General features: G+C 43.6%; 1 protein-coding gene across 16 annotated transcripts in view; it reads right to left on the bottom strand.

Moving 5' to 3' along the window:
• Nucleotides 1-18,001, bottom strand: part of RYR2 (ryanodine receptor 2) — an 847,904-nt gene extending 829,903 nt beyond the window's left edge. For all 16 annotated transcript variants that reach the window (XR_003095960.1, XM_025213656.1, XM_025213760.1 and 13 more), the window contains exon 1: nucleotides 17,889-18,001. Coding sequence is in view for 15 of the 16 variants with exons in the window: in XM_025213656.1 (XP_025069441.1) it covers nucleotides 17,889-17,948 (60 nt within the window). In the remaining variant the exon portion in view is untranslated. The remainder of the gene's footprint in view (nucleotides 1-17,888) is intronic.
• Between the last annotated feature and the right edge of the window lie 3,164 nt (nucleotides 18,002-21,165).

Below are 21,165 nucleotides of genomic sequence, written 5' to 3'. Positions count from 1 at the left end.
TGATGATGATGATGATGATGATGATGATGATGATGATGATGATGATGATGATGATGATGATGATGATGATGATGATGATGATGATGATGATGATGATGATGATGATGATGATGATGATGATGATGATGATGATGATGATGATGATGATGATGATGATGATGATGATGATGATGATGATGATGATGATGATGATGATGATGATGATGATGATGATGATGATGATGATGATGATGATGATGATGATGATGATGATGATGATGATGATGATGATGATGATGATGATGATGATGATGATGATGATGATGATGATGATGATGATGATGATGATGATGATGATGATGATGATGATGATGATGATGATGATGATGATGATGATGATGATGATGATGATGATGATGATGATGATGATGATGATGATGATGATGATGATGATGATGATGATGATGATGATGATCATCATCATCATCATCATCATCAGTCTTAAGAGCTGAGATTATTTTTCTGCAGAAATGAAGACGGAGGCTGGATTTGATAACAGTCTTCAAACACTTGGTTATAGAAAGGATGGGTGAGTCTTCTATGGCCACTCGTAACATGGCAAATATTAAATGTGATAGGATAAGTAATAACATTCTTCAACTTGCAACAAGGGAAATATAGGTTTGGTATTAGGAAGAAATTTCTCCCTATTGAGTGGCTATTGAAATAGGCTATCCGGAGAGGTCGTGGAATCTCCATCCTGGGAAGTTTTAAAAAGCAGATGCGTCAAACGTTTCTCTAGGATGCTTTTAGACAGGGACAATCATGCCTTGAGCAGGGGGTGGACGAGATCTCCTGGGTTCCCTTCCAGCTCTGTTTTTCTAAGATAAAATAGAACAAGTGCAGTAAAACACACAAACACCATTTGGATGTAGGAAGAGGAAAAGTTTTCATGTCTTGCAGAATCAGAAAGGATATTCTAGAGAGCAATGTAAGAAAAAGAGTTATAGTGGAAGATGCTTTGGGGAGTTTTGCTGTATGTTGAACTGGCAGAGCAAAAAGTACAATGGGAAAGCAGTAGAAAACAAGGGAGTTGTTTAATTATTAATATTGATTGCTTGTATTACAGTGCTGCCTGGAGGCTTTAGATGTGATCAGAGAATTGCACTACTGCACAAGAGAGTGAGTGACAGTTCCTGCCCAGAGGAGCTTACAATCTCAGCTAACAAGATATGCAATGGCTATGAGGGGAAACTGAAGTACAGAGAAATGAAATGGGTAGGTCAAGGACACACAAAGATATTGGACTGAAGTCCACTGAACACGACACCAGGCTGTGTTGCCACAAGATAAAAAATTCAACTGATTGTAAAGATGAGAATGTGGTATTTGAACATGATACGAAGAGACTGGAAGGTAGAACAAGGGTCTATGGATACACGGACAGAAGACGACAAAAAAAACCCACAAATAAAAACAAGAAGTTTAGCTACAGCATACTTATGAAAATCCACAATACAAGCATTACTATTAATAATAAAGATGGCTAGAGAGGAGATTATAGTTACTGAGGCAGGATTCCCAAGTGTTTGATGTATTGGTATAAATTGTTCCCTGGTCTTTATCTGTAATATTTAGTTTATATAATTTAAAAAGTGCATTGCTATCTTGTATTCATGATGTACTGAATAAAACAAAAAAAGCTGTGAAGCAAAAAATTATCTTCCGGAAGCCACTATTTAACAGAGAAACAAAGAAATTATAAATAAGCATATGGAAAAGAAAAAAACCCAAAACTGCTCTGAAAGGGAAACTAGAGTCATATAATGGCTATGAAATTTAAAGCTCCAATAGAGAAAAAAAGCTAGCAGAATCTGGGAGCTGACATATTCATAATCTAGTTCCATGCATTGGTGGGTGGAAAGTCAAAGGGCTCTAACCAAATGCTGGAAAATCTGAAAAGACATCTGGATGGCATCTCCATAACAATATATAGATGCATAAGGCATTCATTACTTATTTAGATACTAACTGCTCCTAAGTGTCAATTTTGAGCTGGAAGCCAATTAAAAAGGTGCTCTGGTTCTCTGAGCTGTTAAAATACTGTTAAGACAGTATTCTCAGTTAAATACTGAAAAGACAGCAGTTCTCAACCTTTTTAGACTCAAGGCACCCCCTCAGAAAATGTCAGCTCTTAGTTTTAACTCCTATTTTTCATTACCAAAGTATAGAGCAATTTTCCAGTTGCAAAGAACTCACAAAGCACAACAGGTTGGAATGTTTTTAACACTATGGATTACTTTTTGAAATCTCTTGGGTTTATCAAATTGCACACCTAACAGTGCTAAAACTGTGTGGCACCCTCTGGCACCTTTGAGAGGTTTTCAAGGAACCCTGGGTGCCACGGGACCATGGTTGAGAATCACTGGTTTAAGATACGGTATTCTACCTAATAGAAGTTGGACTCATTAAGAGAACACCCAAGGGAATTCCTCTGTTTTTTGCCATGCTAATGCAAGATGATTTTTGTTAATAAATTAAATTTTGAAGTGATTTTCTTGCATACGTCTACAAAGTGTTTTCCTGTTTTGTAATAGGCTAGCTACTGTTTTATTATTCCCTGCCTTTTCCATAGGTGCATTCCAGATAGTCTACATTTTTCATGTTAAACTAAAGGTTGAAATTGTTCGATCTTTCATTCTTACCTTGTTTCTACCCATTTTCTTGCATACAACATGCATCTTCTTTCGAAAAAAGGGGCTGGAAATTTCAATGCATAATATATGTGAGAAATACGGCAACAGCAGTTTTTGTCACTCCAGATAAAAATAGAGGTAAAATCTGTCTGGGAGGAGACCAACGACCAGGCATGGCTCCCTAGCTGCAACTCAGTTAGTTACTACAAGGAAAGATTTTTCTACTGCATTCAGTCCTTCAAAAACAAGGTTCAAGGTGGGTGCGTTATATGTGAAAAAAATAAAGATATATTCTATAACTATAAGGGATAATAATTAAGGGAAGTAGTTTGCCCTGACTACCTTCCAGATGTATACAGTAAACTGTGTAACAGAGGGAGATCAAAAGGACAAAACTTTAAGCAGACTTTCAGCATGCTATCATAAACTCCAATAGTTCCAATATACGTAGCCATTTTGAATTTCAAAAGATTTCAAGTATGCACAATTAAGGCAAATTCTTCTCGTTGATTTAATGCATACCGCACTCATGAGATCCCATCCTCATGGCTAGTTTTCTTTTTTTTATTTATCCAAGAGCATTCAGAAATAAAATGACTCCAGTCACAACTGTAGGTAAAAGTTCTGTCAGGCTGGTCAACAGAGAATATATTGTGAATATAAAGTTAATTATGCATTAATTATCAGCAGATTTAACAAAATGTAAGCTTAGATTCTCATGTGCATATTCCATACATTCACATCTCTCAAAAACATTTTCAAATATGCATGATTTTGTCACATCCTAAATAATTTTCTCTGGAACAAGGAAAGTAGCCCAACAGTGTGTATTGTCATGCCAAATTTCATTTTTTAGTCCATGGCCATTTTGACTGTAAAGTTAGTCTAAAAAAAAAACTGGGGTGGAGATTAGCAGTAGGAAGAAAATGGGGGGGGCCAGGGGGAAGGATTTTTTAGTCTACCTATGCCAAAAAACAAAATATCACTGAACTATTTTCCTTCTATCTTTCCAAAAGAAAAATATTCGTCTTTAGAAGGGAACTAAACAGAAAATATTGAGAGGCAGGGAGCTTAATATGTGGTTATACAGCTTTACGTACAGCTATCACAACTGCTCCCATTATAATAATACACATACACACAAAATTCTTCATTTGTTTTATATTCTGTGATCCTAGCTAAGCATTGTTTCCAAAAGAAGCAAAATGTCATCAGATAGTAATAATACTCCATATTTGTTCTGACTGTATTTACAGCTTGGTGACTCAACCCTTGATCAAGAAAAATTAACATGGATTTTAGTGGGAGTTTTGTTTCAGTTTGGAGTGCAATGCTTCTCCCACCAAACTGAAAACTGTTTACTTATAAATAGTTAGGTTAGAAGTCAGTCTGCTATGTCTCACAATATAAAGCACAATATTCATTACTAGGGAAGATTTTACCCAGTGGAAGAAAATTCAGCTCTGCAAATGTAGCATATCACTTCACCATACTCTAGAGCACCTAAGGACCCCAGTTACTTCTTAGTCAAAGACATTGCTACATTTCTTCATTTTGTCTTAAATCAAAGCTGACTTTCAGTCTTCCAAGTTGTCTAACTTTGTATTTACAGAGTTTTTCAGAAATTAACCTTCTCCTTCAATGGTAACCACCATATTCATTGCCTTTCCAGTACAAAAAACAAAGTTACAAGTGTTTTTACACACACAGTTGAAAGTTTACTATTAAATAAATGCCATTGCTTTGACCTTTCTTTCATTATACCCTCAAGTAGTAGCCACTCATACCTATTAATTTATTCTCTTTGAAATGAAAATAATGAACAAAATTATTATAATTTATATACTCTGGTAAGATGAAGCAATGCCCAAAAAAAGACAAATATTAAACATTATTGAAAAAAAAAAATCAAGTTTTTCTTTATGCTTGTTACTGCTCCACAAACATACCATTCTAATTGTTACACAATCTGTTTTAATTTCTTATACTATTGTTTCTATATTATGCAAAAGCACAATATGGGCGTGTCCAGACAAGCCCATATGTGCCATTTGCAATATCTCAAAGCAGTTTGGGACACTGGGAACAAAAAAAAAGTTCCCCATACTGCATATTTGCAGTGCTGACTCTAAATTTGATACCTGGAAATCCAGGTATCAAAACAACGGCTTTATAGGTTTCCATGCTTGTTGCCTCTCAGTGGCTCCAGGTCAGAGGTGACCATTATACAACTAGATATGGTTTTTGTTTTCCACTAACTACCATCCCTGAAAACTCAACATGAAATTCAAAACTCAAATTGAGTGCTTTCCTTCTTCATGCATCAACCATAAAAATGTCTGCTTTCATTATAGTCCACTGTCTTCATCATATGCTCTCAATGGGTGCATCTAAACCTGCAATTAATGGGCCTGAATATAACCTGGGTCAATTTAAGCCAGAATAAATTAATCCTGACATCACCATCTACACATGTTTAAGTGCAGTAATTTACTGTGGAGTAGGATAGTACCTGTGTCTGATGGGACTACCTTAACCTGGACTAAATTAATCTGCTACTCAATAATGGTGGAGCATGTGTAGATGGTGATGCTTTACTATGCATTTAATTAATCTAAGGAGCAGTAAAGTACACATGTAAATGTGCCCACTGACACCTAATAGAACAATTCTTCTCCTGCAAAGAGCTCAGGAAGACCACAAGTCGTAATGTTTCTGAAACTATTCATTCTTTTTTGAATTCTCTGGGTTTATCTTGCTGCAGCATCCTTGTTGAGAATAACTGGCCTATTGTATAATAAACATTTTTTTAAATGCAACTTTTTAAATGCAATTTTTTTTAAATACCTTAAGGTTTTTGAGGGGGGGGGGTTAATACTTTAAGGTATTTTTTTAATAATGTATTTTAAATAATATTTAATTTTTTTAAAATACTTTAAAGGCATTCTTCAAAGAAGAATCCTATTTCATTTTCATTCTTGGAGGAATCATGACCCTTTTTTCTCTCTGCCACATTCTCACAGATTATAAAAATCTAAAATGCTAAATATTTCATCATTATGTCTCTCCTTTCCAGTCATCTCAGTTTTTCCTGCTTGACTAGATGGAAAGGGGTGCTACTTTTGTAGGAAGTAAATGTCCCACTCCCAGTAAAGTGGTTCCCTGTGATTCAGTTATTACTCAGAATAGCTTCCTCCCATTCAGTCTAGCACTGATGCCAGTTATCAGGGAATTTCAAGCTGCAATGTCAAGGAAGGAGAAAGCAAGACAGACAACACTTTACACACACTTGAACAGTCAACTAAAACTTATCAGAGCTTCTGCCACACAATAAAACTTAAGAAGTTTGCCCAAAAGATTTAAAATTATTGCCTGAAATCATTCTGAAACAAATTTAAATGGCTGGCCTTTCTTTGATTGGCCTTGCAAGAGTTCGTGTACAGGAGATGAACGTAAATCTGCCTCAAAGGGAATCTAGTTCTGTTTAGCCTTTGCACAACAGATGGCTTTTCTCTTTGTTCAGATGTTTTCCAAGTGTACTATAGAAGTGTGCTTAATTTGTCTCTCCATAATGTACAGCAGATATATTCAATTAATAAGGTAATTAGCAAATACTTTTCTTCATGACTGCAAATGTAAGTTTCATCTCAAGAGGCAGACAGTACACAATACAATACCAATTATGGGTGTCTACTATATCATGGACAAAGAAGAAGCAGTAGACATTTATTCAGACTTCAAAAGAGGTCATTGGAAAAAGGCAAAAGGTAAATAAGGGACCTAAGCAACATAGGATGGAAAATTCTGTCGAATTTTAAAAACCAGAGGGGAAAAAAGAAGGACTGAGAATAAGTAGTCAGTTATTATCATGGTATGTGTAAGAGGATGGCTTCCTCATCAGGTCTCTGCCCTGCTCCTGGGGTAACTGCCCGCTTTGCTCTCCTGCCACGCCTTGATGGAAAAGTATGAGAATTGTTACTAAGGCGGGAGGCTACCTATTACTCACCCTGCTGACAATACCCACCTAATAACTGCTCCAGCCTCCCCTCCATGGATCCCATGCCTCGCACATGTTACTCTGATGTTACTTCTCCAGCCTATGGCCAGAGCAAAGTGGGCACATGGTTGTAGCTCTTCTCTACAGCCCTGGAGGGCCACTCACATGCCACCCCTCTCTAACCAGGGTTCCATTTACTCTGCTGGCTCTCACCCACCCTCTTTCATACTGCCCTCTCTCAGGGCCACACTCATCCTGCCCGGCCTCACCCAGCTTCGGGCTTAGCTCTCCTTGTCTTAGTCAGCCCTGGTGCAGTCTGTTGGGTGTCTCCTGCTACCCTCACCTGAGCATTGACTGAGCGATTCTACAACTATATGCCCCTTTCGCTCCTGGCCTCCCACTGAGCCACTATGCCTCCACTGGGCCTCCTCACCTGCCCACACTCACGGGGCCACTCTAAATCATTGCCCCTCTCTCAGAGTCTCACTCGTGCCCCCAGTCTTTACTCTGCCACCTGGGCAATGGCCCCAGGTCCCTCCTCCAGCCTGAGCTCTGCCTCAGGGCTCCTTAATGAGCCTGGGCTCCCCCTGCTCATTAGAACACCATAAGGGATGTGGGGCTGGGGTTATAAGGTGCCCCAAACCACCTTTCACCGGGGAGGTAACTGGCCTGGCATTTCCTGGGGGCTCCCACACCACTAGGAGCCCCACCAGACCACCCTTCCCCAGCACGGTGCAGTTTTACATGTTACCCAAGACAAGGGGTCACCTCCACCCCATAGCCCCTGCCCTTACCTTCTGATATTCCCAGAGCAGCCTCTCAGCCTGATGTTACCTCCTTCCTTCCTGCAACAAACTGCAGCCCAGCTTATATCACTGGGCCAAAATGGCTACCCTAATAAGGCACCTGGCTGCTACCTGTTTTCTGCCCTTAAAGTGGAAGCACTAAAGGTGCCCCACTACAGTATGATATAGTAGATGTGAACAGTAACTTATTATGCAAGTGCAATCACGATAAAATTTATTTAGGTACTTATGTTAGTCAAGGTTAGGAAAACTTTTGAATAATTACAGAAAGACATGCTCAACCAAATAAGGTAACTGTAACAATACAACAGAAGAAATTCAATATAGATGTATACAAAATGTTTCACAATGGAAGGAATAATTTGAACTATTCCTACTTGAAAGATAGTTAATCAATTAATCGTAGATAGAAAAAAAAAAAAAAAACCTGGCTTCACTGCAGGCAAATCAATTAAATCAGTCCACTCAATGCACAGCATAGATCACAACACCACAGGAAAAAATACTAAATAGCAATAGTAGATACTATAGACAGTAGCAATAGTAATACTTACTCCTTATTCGGTATATTTTAATCTATCAAGCTCCAAACAACATAAGTAAGTTTACACTTATTTTACAGGTGGAAAAACAGAGTGCAAAGGTCTGCAGGATTTTGCATTGGGTTACACTGTATTTGTGTGGCAGAGATGTAGATGGTTCTGGCTGAGACTTCATAGTTAAGTTTGTGTTTCTTTAAGCATCTAAAGTAGGGACCCACTTTTTAATGGTATATTACATGTACAATATTACCTCCCCAAATATATTCTTTGAATGGAGAATGATATTTCCTGACTTAGTACTGCCTTCCTCACAAGCACAGTAGGGCCTCTACATCTATTCCCACACATATATGCATCCAAACAGCCATTCTACTCAGGGAAACAAATGAGTAAAAGAGCTTCCTACAATAATTCTAACTGGGCACATCACCACATGTGTAATAAATGTGCCTGAATTCTCTGTGCAGAAAGTTCAGGCAGATTAAACTGTACCTGGGCACATGTCTGCACATGCACCTGCATCAGAAGCAAACAGCCTGACAGAAGCAGCAGCATCCAGGGCTGCTCCTACCCTGCTCTGGCCCCCTGCAGCAGCCAGGGGAAGCTTCAGGCTCCCCTGGGTGCTACTCCCCAGACTGGTAGGAGGCACAGGGGGGTGGAGGGGGAACAGCCACAAACTCCAGTGGGTGGGGGAGGAGCTGTGCCTGGCTCCAGGGGCAGTAGAAAGCTGAGCCAGGCAGGCAGAGCAGGAAAGTTACAGCCCAGTATCTTGGGCTGATAGATCAGTGGGCATGGTTCCCCCCTGGGCCTCTGGGGGGCTTGCCCTCACACTGCCCCAAGTGCCTTGGAGCATCATGGCAGGAGGAAAAGTTGTTGGGGGCAGTCAGTTCAAAGGGAGGACAAAATTTGCTTGGCTTTCCTCGCTTGATCCCTAGGAGCTGGGCAGTTGCAGCTGCCTCCACCTCTGCCCAACTGTTTCCTCCCACTCTGCATCCCTGAGGGCCAAGGGGTCCCTGTTGGGTGGGTGATGCACATCTCACAGCAGGAGGAGGAAAAGGGAAAGGACAGAGGATCCCAGGGGAGGTGCAGCTAGTGAAAGCAATCACAGCTCCTGACAGGCTGAGATGGGAGTGCATCCCATGGAATAAAGTTAGTTTTGGGGAAAGGGTGCATCCCTCACCCCAGCCTATCAGAAGCTGTGGTCACCTTCACTAGCTGCACCTTCTCTGAGATTCTCTTGCCTTCCCAACCTGCCCTCCCTCCTCCTCCAGCTGTGGGACAAGTAGCCCCCCCTGGTATGGACCCCTTGCCTCCCAGGGGCACAAAGCCAGAGGAAACAGTTGAACAGAGGTGGAGGCAGGCCCCTGGCAGCTGCTCCTGCTCAGCTCCTAGACACTGAGTAATGGAAGTCAGGCAAAAAGCTCCAAGGCACCCAGAGCAGCATGAGGGCAAGCACCATAAAGGCACAGAGCAAGGGGCACAGCTCCCCACCACCAGCCCAGGACACCAGGCTGTCACTGCCCTGCCCTGCCAGCCCAAAGCTCTCCACTACTCAGAGCTGCTCCCAGAGCTGGGGACAACTCCAAGTAACAATTGTGGCCCCCTGCTGGCTGGGCTGACCAGGAGCAATTTGCTCCCAAGTCAGCATCTACATGTGCTTCTGGGTGCATTAATGTAAAGCACTGTTTGCTAGTACCTGTATCTGTTGGTACTAGCAAACAGTGCTTTACATTAATCTACTGCAAAAGTAATTCATAGATTCATAGAGGCTGGAAGGGACCTCGTGGATCATCAATTCCAGTCCCCCTGCACTAGGCAGGAAAAGACAACTGGGGTCAAGTGACCCCAGCAAGGTGACTGTCCAGTCTCCTTTTGAAGATTTCCCACCACCACTGGAGGGAATTTATTCCACAGCTTGGATACCCTGACTGAAGGAGTTTTTCCTGGAACTGAGCCTGAAGCAGCCTTCCAGGAGTTTGTATCCTGGTCTTCCTCAGGGGTGCTCTGGTGAACAGCCATTCACTGAGTTCTTGACTACTCCCCTGATGTAGCGGTAAGCCACTACCAAGTCCCCTCTCAGCCTTCTCTTCTGTAGGCTGAAGAGGTCCAAGTCCTGCAGCCTCTCCTCGTATGGCTGGTCTTGCAAGTCCCTGATCATACAGGTGGCTCTTCTCTGGACCCTCTCAAGTTTTTCCACATCCTTGTTGAAGTGCAGCACCCAGAATTGGACACAGTACTCCAGTTGCAGTCTCACCAGTGCGGAGAACAGTGGGAGTATCACTTCCTTAGTTTTGCATGAGGTGCAACGTTTAATGTATGCCAGCATATTGTTTGCCCTGTTGTCCACAGCATGGCACTGCCGGCTCATGTTCATGAGATGTTCGCTACCCTTTGTGCATGTGTAATTGCTGTGCATGTTTAGACAGTGATGCTTTACTGCACATTAGGTTAATCTAATGCACAATGAAATGCATCTGCAGGTGCACCCACTGCAGCATTGGCCAGAAAAGTCAGGAGAGTTCGCAACGGTCGCAACTTTCTTAAACATCCTGATTGTTCTGCTTTCTTTTCATGATTTGCTGATGGCCTATTGGGGAGGAATTAATTTCTCAGAACTATCTAAGTTCCATTGTCATCTAAGACCTCACATTCACAGTTGGTCATTTCAGTCCTCCCTCTAAGCCAGGAGTATCAAAGATGCGACTTATGGGCCAGATCTGGCCTGTGGAGCCCCATCATTTGAACCCCAGTCTTGCCCATGAGTCCAGAGTTGACCTAAATAAACAGTGCACATGAAGCCCACCAGGCCAGCCCTGCATGCAGGGTCCAGGACAAGTGCTATATGCAGTGCCCACTCCAGCTGGCTTCGGACCTACACTGCACACAGCATCTATGCAGTGCTGGTCCGGGATGTAAGTTGAACATGGAGCCTACTCCAGGTGGTTCAGGACGTATGCTGTGGTATGTTATGTCACAGGCGGAAGGAGTCTTGGTTAGTTGCTAATTCCTTGTGTGGAGGGAAAGGAAGAGAATAAGCAGCATGCACAGAACAGAAAGAACCAATGCTGAGCTCAAGATAGCGTAGAAAAAGGAAAGGAAACAACATTCTGAGGGGCATAAACTAGGTTTAATTTCAGAACCTGGAAACTAGATGAAAACACTGCTACAGCTGCAGGTCTCAAAAAAGACCCTATTTGAGAATATTTTCAAGAAATTTGTGCCATGGAGTAAAAAAAGGAACACATGCCAAATGTAAACAGTGCAACAAAGATGCAAGGCCTGGTAGCACAAATGAACTGACATTATGAAAAATGCTTCCCAGAAGCCAAGATTCCCAGAAGGCAATGAACTTGAAAATGTTGATGTGGATATCTCTGAACCATCAGGAAAAATTGGTTAGTAAACTTATTATATTGAACTATTCTTATGGATTGCTGACCACATATTACATGGCTAGTAAACAATACATTTATGACAATGTTAGATATTTAGGGTGAATTACTTATGAATTTCAAAATAATTGAGTTCAAAATCTAATGGATGTGCCAGTTTGTATTTGTGAATTATAAATTATTAATGTTCCTCCTGCACTTCTGGAATGAGTTTTATTGCTCAGTGTAAGCAAGTCTACAAGCCCTAGGTTCCTGCACAGAATAAAGTTTTAATACAAATTAATGAAATTTTAAAATAAAAATTTTAAAGGGTGGTAAAGTAGACGGTGCCAGGCGGGCAGGGTGTTGGTCTGGGAAGACTCTGAGGGGAGTTAACAGAGAACCAGCCTGGGGCTGGGTGGGTGATAAACTCAGGGTTGTTTCAGTTATCAGCTAAAGGGGCCATTGTCTGGGAATTGGAGAAAGGTGTTTTTGGGGAGAGGAGACAGTGTGCGTTTCTTTGCAGATACCACAGACAGCTGGAGCAACAGAGAGCTTCTCTTCCCCAGGCAGGCTCTAGCAGACAGCAGGACTTTCTGAAGCAGCAGCACCAGCCATGGTTATTGTGCTGCCAGTGTGAAGGAGAGCTGATGTCTTGTTAACCCTTTGTACGCCTGCTGAAATTGACTGGAGTCTCAAGGTTTAAGCTGGGGAGTTGCACTGAGGATGTCTTTGATTCAATTTGTACAGAGTGTTTTAGTTCACTGATACCCGTCTTCAACAATTAGATTATTGATATCCTGTTCTGCTATTAACCTCATTCATATGTTGCCTGTTTTGTAAACAGTTAGACTGTATGTACTCCAGTGTGTGGGGAAACCACAAGAAAGCACTCCATGGAGAGGTGGCCCCAACCTGAGGGGCTGGGAGGTTGGCCAAGGCTATTTGACACCACAGGACCCTGAATCTGGAAGTGGCCATGGGTAGCACTGTGGCTAGGGTTACATGATGATTTATTGAATATTTTCCTTATAAAACTGGCTTCGGAAAAGTTATATAAATTTAAACACCAGTTAAAACTTCTGCTGCAGGCTAGGCAACATTTAAAGTAATGCACTGAGTACTCAGCATGAGTGACTTGTTTCAGGGTCCAGCTTAAACATAAGAAAATTATGAACAGTCATCATCTGCAATGTCTGCAACTTCAGAATCATCTACTGGTAACACGAGCAGTACTGCAACTAAACATACCCGAGACAGGGAATGAACTATATCCAAAAGAGACTTTCTTCATTATTAAGTAAACTATGAATGAGTTCCAAATCAGGACCAGCAAAGTCTAGCAATACAACACAGATGAAAAGACTGCTTAGTTCATTCATGCGGCAAATTCTCCCTTTCATCTTGACCAGAAAAAAATATTTCACTGACATGGTTCAATCATTATGGCCATGTTTCACGCCACCAGAAGAAAAGAGTGGTGGAAGGCTTCTAGATATAGTGTACAAGAAAGAACTGTGTGGGGCAGAGCTGTACTGCTACCCAGCATGTCCACAGGTGGTGAATAGGGGAATGACCTTCAGGAAGGTTCGCTGTGAAATAAGCAGGGGTAACTCTGATGAATAAGCAGTCACAGACCAAGCAGCAGCACCACCAGGATGTGGCGAAGATGGCAATCGTTTCCCACCTGAAAAGTCACATATATCCTTTGAGAGTGCAGTGACATGACGAGTGCAGGTTACCACTATAGTAAGCCCGCCCAGCCCCCAGCTATGGGTCTACAAGTCCTCAGCAGAGCAAGTGGAAGAAGGTATTAGAATCCCAATGGCTGTGAAGGCAGATGAAAGCTGCAGCAGAATGATATCCCCAGTTGTTTTGATCTCCTTGCCATTGAATCAAGGTCCCATTCTGTCAAGTGCCGTGTGGAAGCTGATGTGTAGTAGCTTCTCCACAATAAAATAAGTCACACACAGGCATCTTTCATGCCCTTTGGTGTCCAGATGGTCTGGAAGCTCCCGGTCATGAACTGGCACGAGGGCAGTAGCTACAAAAAGGTCATCTGGCACACAGATGAGACAGGAGTGCAATTTGGCAGATGTTACTGTGACTGAGGAGCCCCCCTCAGGACCTATGAGGTCCCTACCAGCCCCTAACTTCTGTGAATCTATGAATCCACTTTGCTTACCCCACATGGAGAGGGGCTAGAAAAGGTGCCCTAAACATAGCCTGTCTAATACAGTAGTCTGTATTTCTTCCCAAATGGATATCCACATCAGGTTTACCGAAGTCAAAAATACCAGTGAAGATGCACCATTATTTTCAGGACCTGGAACTTCAGGACCCGCATGGACAACCCTAATAGTGAACACCCAGAGTAACGCACTGCAATGGTGGCCCAAGAACTGAGGTGACAACATCGATATAGCTGCACTGAGCAAGACCTGGCAAGTGGGATATGGGCAGCTCAAAGAACATGGAGGCAGCTATATCTTCTTCTGGAAGGGTAGACAGGAAGGAGAACACCAACTTCACAGAGTTGGTTTTGCCATTAAGAATGAACTCATAAGCCAACTCAATGAGCTCCCTATCAGAATTAATAAACGCCTCATGACTCTCCATCTTAAACTGGCAGGGATTCAATATGCCACTGTCATCAGTGCACATGCCCCAACTCTTGATGCCACTGATGAAATCAAGGAGGAATTCTATGCCAACCCTGACCAAGTCCTTTCTAACATTCCATGCATCTTGGTGATTTCAATGCCAGAGTTGGAAGGGACTCCAACCACTGGCAAGGGAGGACTAGAAAAGGTCAACTACAATGGCATTCTCCTCTTGACCAAATGAATGGAACGTGGACTCACCATCACCAATACCCTGTTCCACCAAAAAAACAGGCACAAGACATCATGGCAACACCCATGATCTAAGCATTGGCACCCAACTGACTGTCATCATCATCTGTGCCTGGGATCACAAACATGTCCGCATCACCCGACCTATGCCAAACCTATGCTGGACTGATCACCAACTCATCTGCTTGGTTATATAACTCAAGCTGGCTCCCAAATGATGGCTGCAGCAGAAGCAATCCCGACAGAAGATCAATGCTGAAGGACTCAAGGATCCAAGCAAGCGAAACCTCTTCCACCAGTGCCTCTATGAAAAACTGGTGAATTCCAATCAACAATAGGAGAATGTCAGCAGCATTTTGGGTGCCCTAAAAGCTACTGATATCAGTGCCTATGAAGAGATACTTGGATTCTCTACCAGGAAACATCAAGGCGGGTTTGATGAGAAAGACTGGGAGGTGAAAATGTTGATTGACCACCAGTACAAGGCCTTTTGTGCTTGGCAAAATGACACCAACTCCAGGCAAAAGAAACAATCTCCAACAAGCCCAGGCAGAGGTCCAAAGAACAAATGATGGGAAGACAAGGCTAAGGAGATTAAACATCTAGCTGGCATCCATGATATGTGTGGCTTCTTCAATGCCACCAAAGCCATCTACTGTCCGAGAACTCAATGACCATCTCCCTTGAGACCTGATCAAGGAAAGGGGAGACCATCAACATCCATTGAAAGAAGCATTTTGAAGACCTCAATCAAGACACAGCTGTTGACAAGAGTGTTCTCAACTCCATCCCACAACACCCAGTCAGAGAACCTCAGAATTCCTGCAACCCTTGATGAGGTGAAGAAAGCCATGAAAGCAAATGAAGAACAACAAGCCACCCAGAAAGGATGGAATCCCCACTGCAATCTTCAAACAGGGAGGAGAGGAGCTCATATCATAGCTTCATGCCCTCATGTTAAGGATCCAGAATGATGAGGAAATCCCAGATGACCTCAGGGATGCCATGACAATCTTCAAGGAAGGGGACAAGTCTGACTGTGAAAACTATAGAGGGATTGCCTTGCTGTCCACCACGAGAATCATTGTGAGATCTCTTCTGAACTGTCTCCTTCCACTTGCCGAAGAGCTCCTCCAAGAATCTCAGTGTGGGTTTACGGTATTAAGAGGCACAACTGACATAATCTTCACAGCTCACCACCTGCAGGAGAAGTGTCAGGAACAACATAAGCCTCTCTACATGGCTTTGACCTCATGAATACTTTCAACTCTGTACGCTGAGAAGTGTTTTGGAGGATCCTTCTGAAGTATGGATTCCCACCAAAATTTGTCACCATTCTCTGCCTGCTCCATGACAGTATGCAAGCAGTGGTTCTCAGTAACAGATCCCATTGAGGATAAAGTGGGAGTTCAGTAAGACGGCGTCATTGCTCCAACACTTCTCAATATTCCTTGCCGGGATGTTACATCCTACCACCAACAAGCTTCCAGCCAGAGTGGAGATAAACTACTGAATGGATGGTAATCTGTTTAACCTCAGCCAACCCCAAGCCAAAACCAAGACCACATTGACCTCCAGTACACTGATGATGCTGTAGTGCACGCTCACTTGAAAACAGACCTTCAGGCAATCATCAATATCTTTACCAAGGCAGACAAGGAAATGGGATTGATGCTTAACATCCAGAAGACTAAGGTCCTTGTAGAAAGGACTCAACCAAGCCCTGTACTCACTGGGAAGATGACTGCCAGTGTGATCCCCAGGCAGTGGATCCCCAGATGGGCTCGCAGAAATACAGTGAGCCGACAGCATGTTCTGCTGTGTCATCTCCTGGACCAGACAGGCAGCCAGCAAGCAGCATGCTCTCCCCGGCACAATGCCCAGGCCAGGGTGAGACCCAGAACCCCAGCTCCAAGTGGACATGGGCCCCAACCCAAGAAAAGAGCAGGAAACTGGCACAGAAAGCACCACCTAGGGCCTGGAAGCCACAGGTGCAGGAGCTCATGAGCCCCTCTGGGGCTCTTAGCACCTGTCAGCAGCTCCAGGACATGTGGGAGTCAGCAGGGGTCCAGGTTGACCCAGACCAACCTAGAAATCCTCAAATAAGGTTGCATCACCTGTGTGAAGGGGTGTGTGTGGGTGGGGGAGGGGGGACCAGCATAGGTACTGGTTAATGCCATATTCCTCCACTGGAGCTGAAGACCTGGGACCATGGACCAGGACTACTCTGGCTTTCTCAACGGAACCCTGACTGCAGCTCTACCACAGGAGATCAGGTGCCTTTAGGGGCTGCATGGGCATTTGTGATACCGTGGCTCCCGATTGCCCAAAGGGTTTGACTCAGGATGGATCAGCCTGTTTGTGCTGGGCTCACATCAAGGGCAAGTCCTGAGGAGCCCCGGCTACCTGGAGACAGGTGGCTGAGATATCCTACTGGGCCAAAGGAAAGCCTGAAGCAGGCATAGATGTGGTTATTTAAGTTATATTGGTTTATTCCCTTATGTGGGCCAGACGCTGCAGACAGAAGAACTTTATCAAGACTAGAGGGCTCCGCCAAGGTGCGTGGACCACCGGCGATGCAGTTTCCTTCCATCACTGACTCTTATGCCTAAACAATGAGGCCAGATGCCTGGTACAGCCAAGTGTCTATTCTGAGCACCAACAAGAATACCTGAGTGGAAAGGGTTGGGGAAGGTGAAGCCCCACAGAAGACTCTCAGATGTCTAATGTCTATGAAATGTCATGACCCACACCAGTCTCACCCAACCCTCTCCAGCCAAGTACCACCTCCTGGTACCTTTTTTTAGTTACACCAAGTCATGGCAGGTGAAATATGAAAGCAGGAGAGTGAGACACCCACTGAGCATGCAGCACTCAGGCCCTACCCCAATGTAGCTGCTCGGCCTGGGTCCCTCTACAGTCCTCCCCCAACAAGTTCCTAATGAACAGATCCCAGCTCCATCAATCCATGATCCATGGTGAGACTCTGGAGAACGCTATTTCCCATACCTCAGAAGCTCTCTCTCACAGAAGGCTGACATCAACAAAGAAATCCAACACTGCCTCAAATGTGCAAGTACAGCCTTTGGACACCTGAATAAACGGGTGTTCAAAGTGCACAACATCAGATCTGAAACGAAATTTGTGGTTTATCAAGCAGTTGTGATCCCCACCTTCCTGTACAAAGCTGAGACATAGACTATGTAAGGACACATCTAAAGTTGTTGGAGAAATATCATCAACACGGCCTGTGGAAGATCCTCCAAATCCAGTGGGAAGAGAGAGAGACACCAACATTAGCATCCTCCTGCAAGCAACCACCACAAGTACTAAGGAAATGATCATCTGGATGTCTGACTGCAGACTCCCAAAGCAATTTATGTTCTCCCAGCTCAGCTAAAACATACGTTCAAGAAGAAGGCAGAAAAAGCACTTCAGGAATGTCCTAAAGGCCAACTTTAAAAAATGCAACATCAATGGCAACTCATGGGAGACTATCACCCAGGACCGCCCCAAATGGAGGAAGAGTCTGCTGCATGGATCTCAGTACTTTGAAACAACATGACAACAACAGGAGATGGAAAAGCAGGAGTGGCAGAAACAGCATGTCACATACCAAATACAAAATCCAGTGCCACCTACCTCACATGGAAACACGTGTCCAAGTTGTAGCATTGTCTGTTGATCCTCGATAGGCCTCATCAGCCATCTACGGACACACTGATAAGGCAGTCATGGAAGACAATCATCCTTGTCTGCAAGGAATTGCCAAAGATGAGAAGAGTTGAACATTTTGTAACAATGTTGAAAGGAAAAGTGTTAATTTGAGTCTCAATGGATGGAGCAATATACACAACTATCCAGTAAAATATGCTTGTGTGACAACAGAAGACAGGATTATTTATCCCACAGAAGCAAGGGATACACCAGGAAATGCCCATACTGCAGGATATTGAAAAGAACTAGCAGTAAAAACTATAACAGACTGCAAGCAAAAGTTCATGTGACATATGCAGCCTTGTCACAGAAAATGTTGCCAATGTAGCAAAGATAAGGATCTTAGAAGATGATAATGAAGCAAACCTGAAACATATAATATGTGGATGCAGTGCTCATTTGAAGCGTCTTCTACCCAGAGATTTACAACTCCAGGAATAAAGAAAAATATTGTTGAAATCACCAAGTACTTCCATAGCAACCAGTTTACTTCAGCTTCACTGAAGAGAACGGGGGATCCAAGCTATTTCTCCCTCAAGATGTACACTAATTCAGTGGTTGACTGCTTTCAGGTATTTATTAAGAACTGGCCTATTCTGATGACCATCTGTGAAGAAAATGGTGTTGAAATTTGGAAAGAACTTTAAAGAATAAACATTAAAGCAAGAAAAACACAACAGCAAAGTTAAATTGCAGGCAGTTAAGAAGTGGATAGATCAAGCACTTACTCCACCACATTTTTTTTGCAAATTTCTTAACACAAAATATCAGGTAGATACCTAACTGCTGAAGAGAAAACGCTTTTATTTCATGAGCATTTACTCATCGCCCTTCAGTCATGCCAACCATAATACATTTCAAAGTTAGGAGGTGAAGCATTCAAGCAGTACATGGTTGTTGACAAAGTCATGCCACTGAATTGGTGGAAGTCACTACTAAAGCACCCGAAAGCAGTTTGCTGAAGTGCTAAACCAGCTTTTACCAGCAGTAGCTTCTTCTGAAGGTGCAAAAAGAATATTGTCTTCATTTGTACTCATTCACCCAAAGCTGAGAAATGGATTGGGAGCTGAAAAATCAGGAAAGCTTATTTTTCTGTTTCAGTCTATGAATAAAAAGGAGGAGGAAGAGGAGGAGGAGATTTATAAGTGTAGCAGATTTTGCCGTTTTGATTGGTGGAGCCCATCCACCAATGAGGAGGCAGCAAGAGGAGTTGAGTCGCACCCCTTTCCTGAGAGGAGGGAGAGAGGAGATCTCCCAGACCTGACTGTAGACTGCAACACTGTCAAGTCCAGAAGACTTCAGGGGCGGAGCCCTGGAGCATATAAAATGAGCCGCATGCCCAGCATGAGGGAGACGCATCTGGGACAGAGAAGAGAGAAGAGCAGGGCTTAGAAGAGCTGAGGAGAGCTGCACAGCACAGTGAAGCAGTAGCCCGGAAGCACCCCTGAAGACTTACATCAGCAAGGAACAGCGGACGACTCCAGTGGCTAGGCTCTCAGTGCACAGCATGGCACACGGTGTCCAGACCCTAGGAGCTGCGTGAGGCGGCTCGGTCTGCAACCTCTGGTGTGCGGCCAGACGTGGTGCACAGGCCAGGGCACAGAGCAAGATCTTTGGAGCTCTTGGGCGGCTCAGGTCCCCAACCCCCGGCATGAGACTGGGAGCTCAGTGCAGGAGGCGCTGCATGGAGGGTCCAGGAACAGACCGAGCCTAGTGCTGCAGAGGCAGCCTGGGCCTCCAACCCATAGCAAAAAGTTGAGTCCAGGGAGCCAGACGATGATCAGGCTACTGAGCCAGTAGACAGGGCCGAGCCAGAGGCCCCAGAAGCCCTGTATAGCAGAGACCCATTTCAGGGGACAGCAACCCCCCCACCCCCACCCCCAAAGCCCACCGCAGGTGAGAGAGCAGTTTGGTATAGAGGACAAGGGCCACCTTCTAGGCCTGGGAGGCTTGAGTTGCAGGGAAAAAAGGATTCCCAAAGGAGATGGGGAGTCCCCTCTGGTTAGTTAAGGGCTCCTGAAAGTGGAAGTCCCACTGGGAGGGCTCCCCTTAAGTTACCAGCTTCCTTGATGGGCTTGGGAAAAGCCATAGAGCACTGGGGTTTCCCCTTGGGATTCAGTTCCTTGAGCCATAAGTGGTGTGATGTCATGTCTTATATTTTGTGAACTCTCATGTTGTAAATTAGTAAATGAGTAGAGACCTAGGGCTCTGCTGGGACCCCCTGTTGCCATCATTTCATTTGTTGTTTATTTGTATTTATTTGTGGCTTATTTATTGGTCACCTATACTTATCTATCATTTATCTGTTGGCTATCTAGGTTTATTTTGGGGTTTATCTGTGACTTGCTTGTATCTGGAGCACTGATGTAAGGTTTTATAGCATTTACCCAGAGGGTATTGTTTATGTTATTAGTTTAGATATTATACACACACATATATGTATATGTATATACACCCATGTTTCTTTCCCTTGTGAAAAGTTAATGTAAATAAATTCGTACATAGTTAAGTCCCCTGACTGTCCTGGCCTGGTTCTATAGGGACAGAGGGAAACAGAATTCTGCAGTTCCCCCACAGCACACCTGCCAGCTAACAATTGCCTTCAACTGGAGAAGGGGAGTATATACCCGAGTACACCTGGGCTACATGAGTTTTTAAAGTTTAAAAAAAAGGGAATAAAACATTTTAGAACAAATTAGGCAAGTTGGAACTTAAGCTCAAATGACTTGCACCTAGACATTCTAGAAATTTTTCTACAGTGACCTGATATAATTGGTTTAATTTACTAACCACAGTTAGTGGTGGGATTATTCCACATCTGTGGTTGGATTCTTCCCACGACTGGGCAGTACATATTGAGGGTTATAGGCTGTACTGAAAGGACAGGGTGGGGAAGAAAGGGGGAGGGGTTGCGCTCTATGTCAATGAGCAATATACATCGACCCTCATCAAGACGGAATCGAAGGAGGAGAAAGTAGAAGAATTGTGGGTTAAGTTACATGTGGGGCAAGGAGAAAGGGATTTGGTGGTAGGGGTCTGCTACAGACCCCCACACCAAGGGGAAGAACTAGATTCGGGGCTCCTGAGGCAGCTCCCAGAGACCATAAAAACTAAGGAGGCGGTAGTCATGGGGGACCTAAACTACCCAGACATCTGCTGGGAGACACAGACAGCAAAGTCCCACCGTTCATGCACATTCCTA

This window comes from Alligator sinensis, unplaced genomic scaffold (genome assembly GCF_000455745.1).
Source record: "Alligator sinensis unplaced genomic scaffold, ASM45574v1 scaffold93_2, whole genome shotgun sequence".
Taxonomy (NCBI): Eukaryota; Metazoa; Chordata; order Crocodylia; family Alligatoridae; genus Alligator; species Alligator sinensis.
The sequence above is the reverse complement of the archived record's forward strand: the minus strand, read 5'-3'. Positions and strand labels throughout refer to the sequence as shown.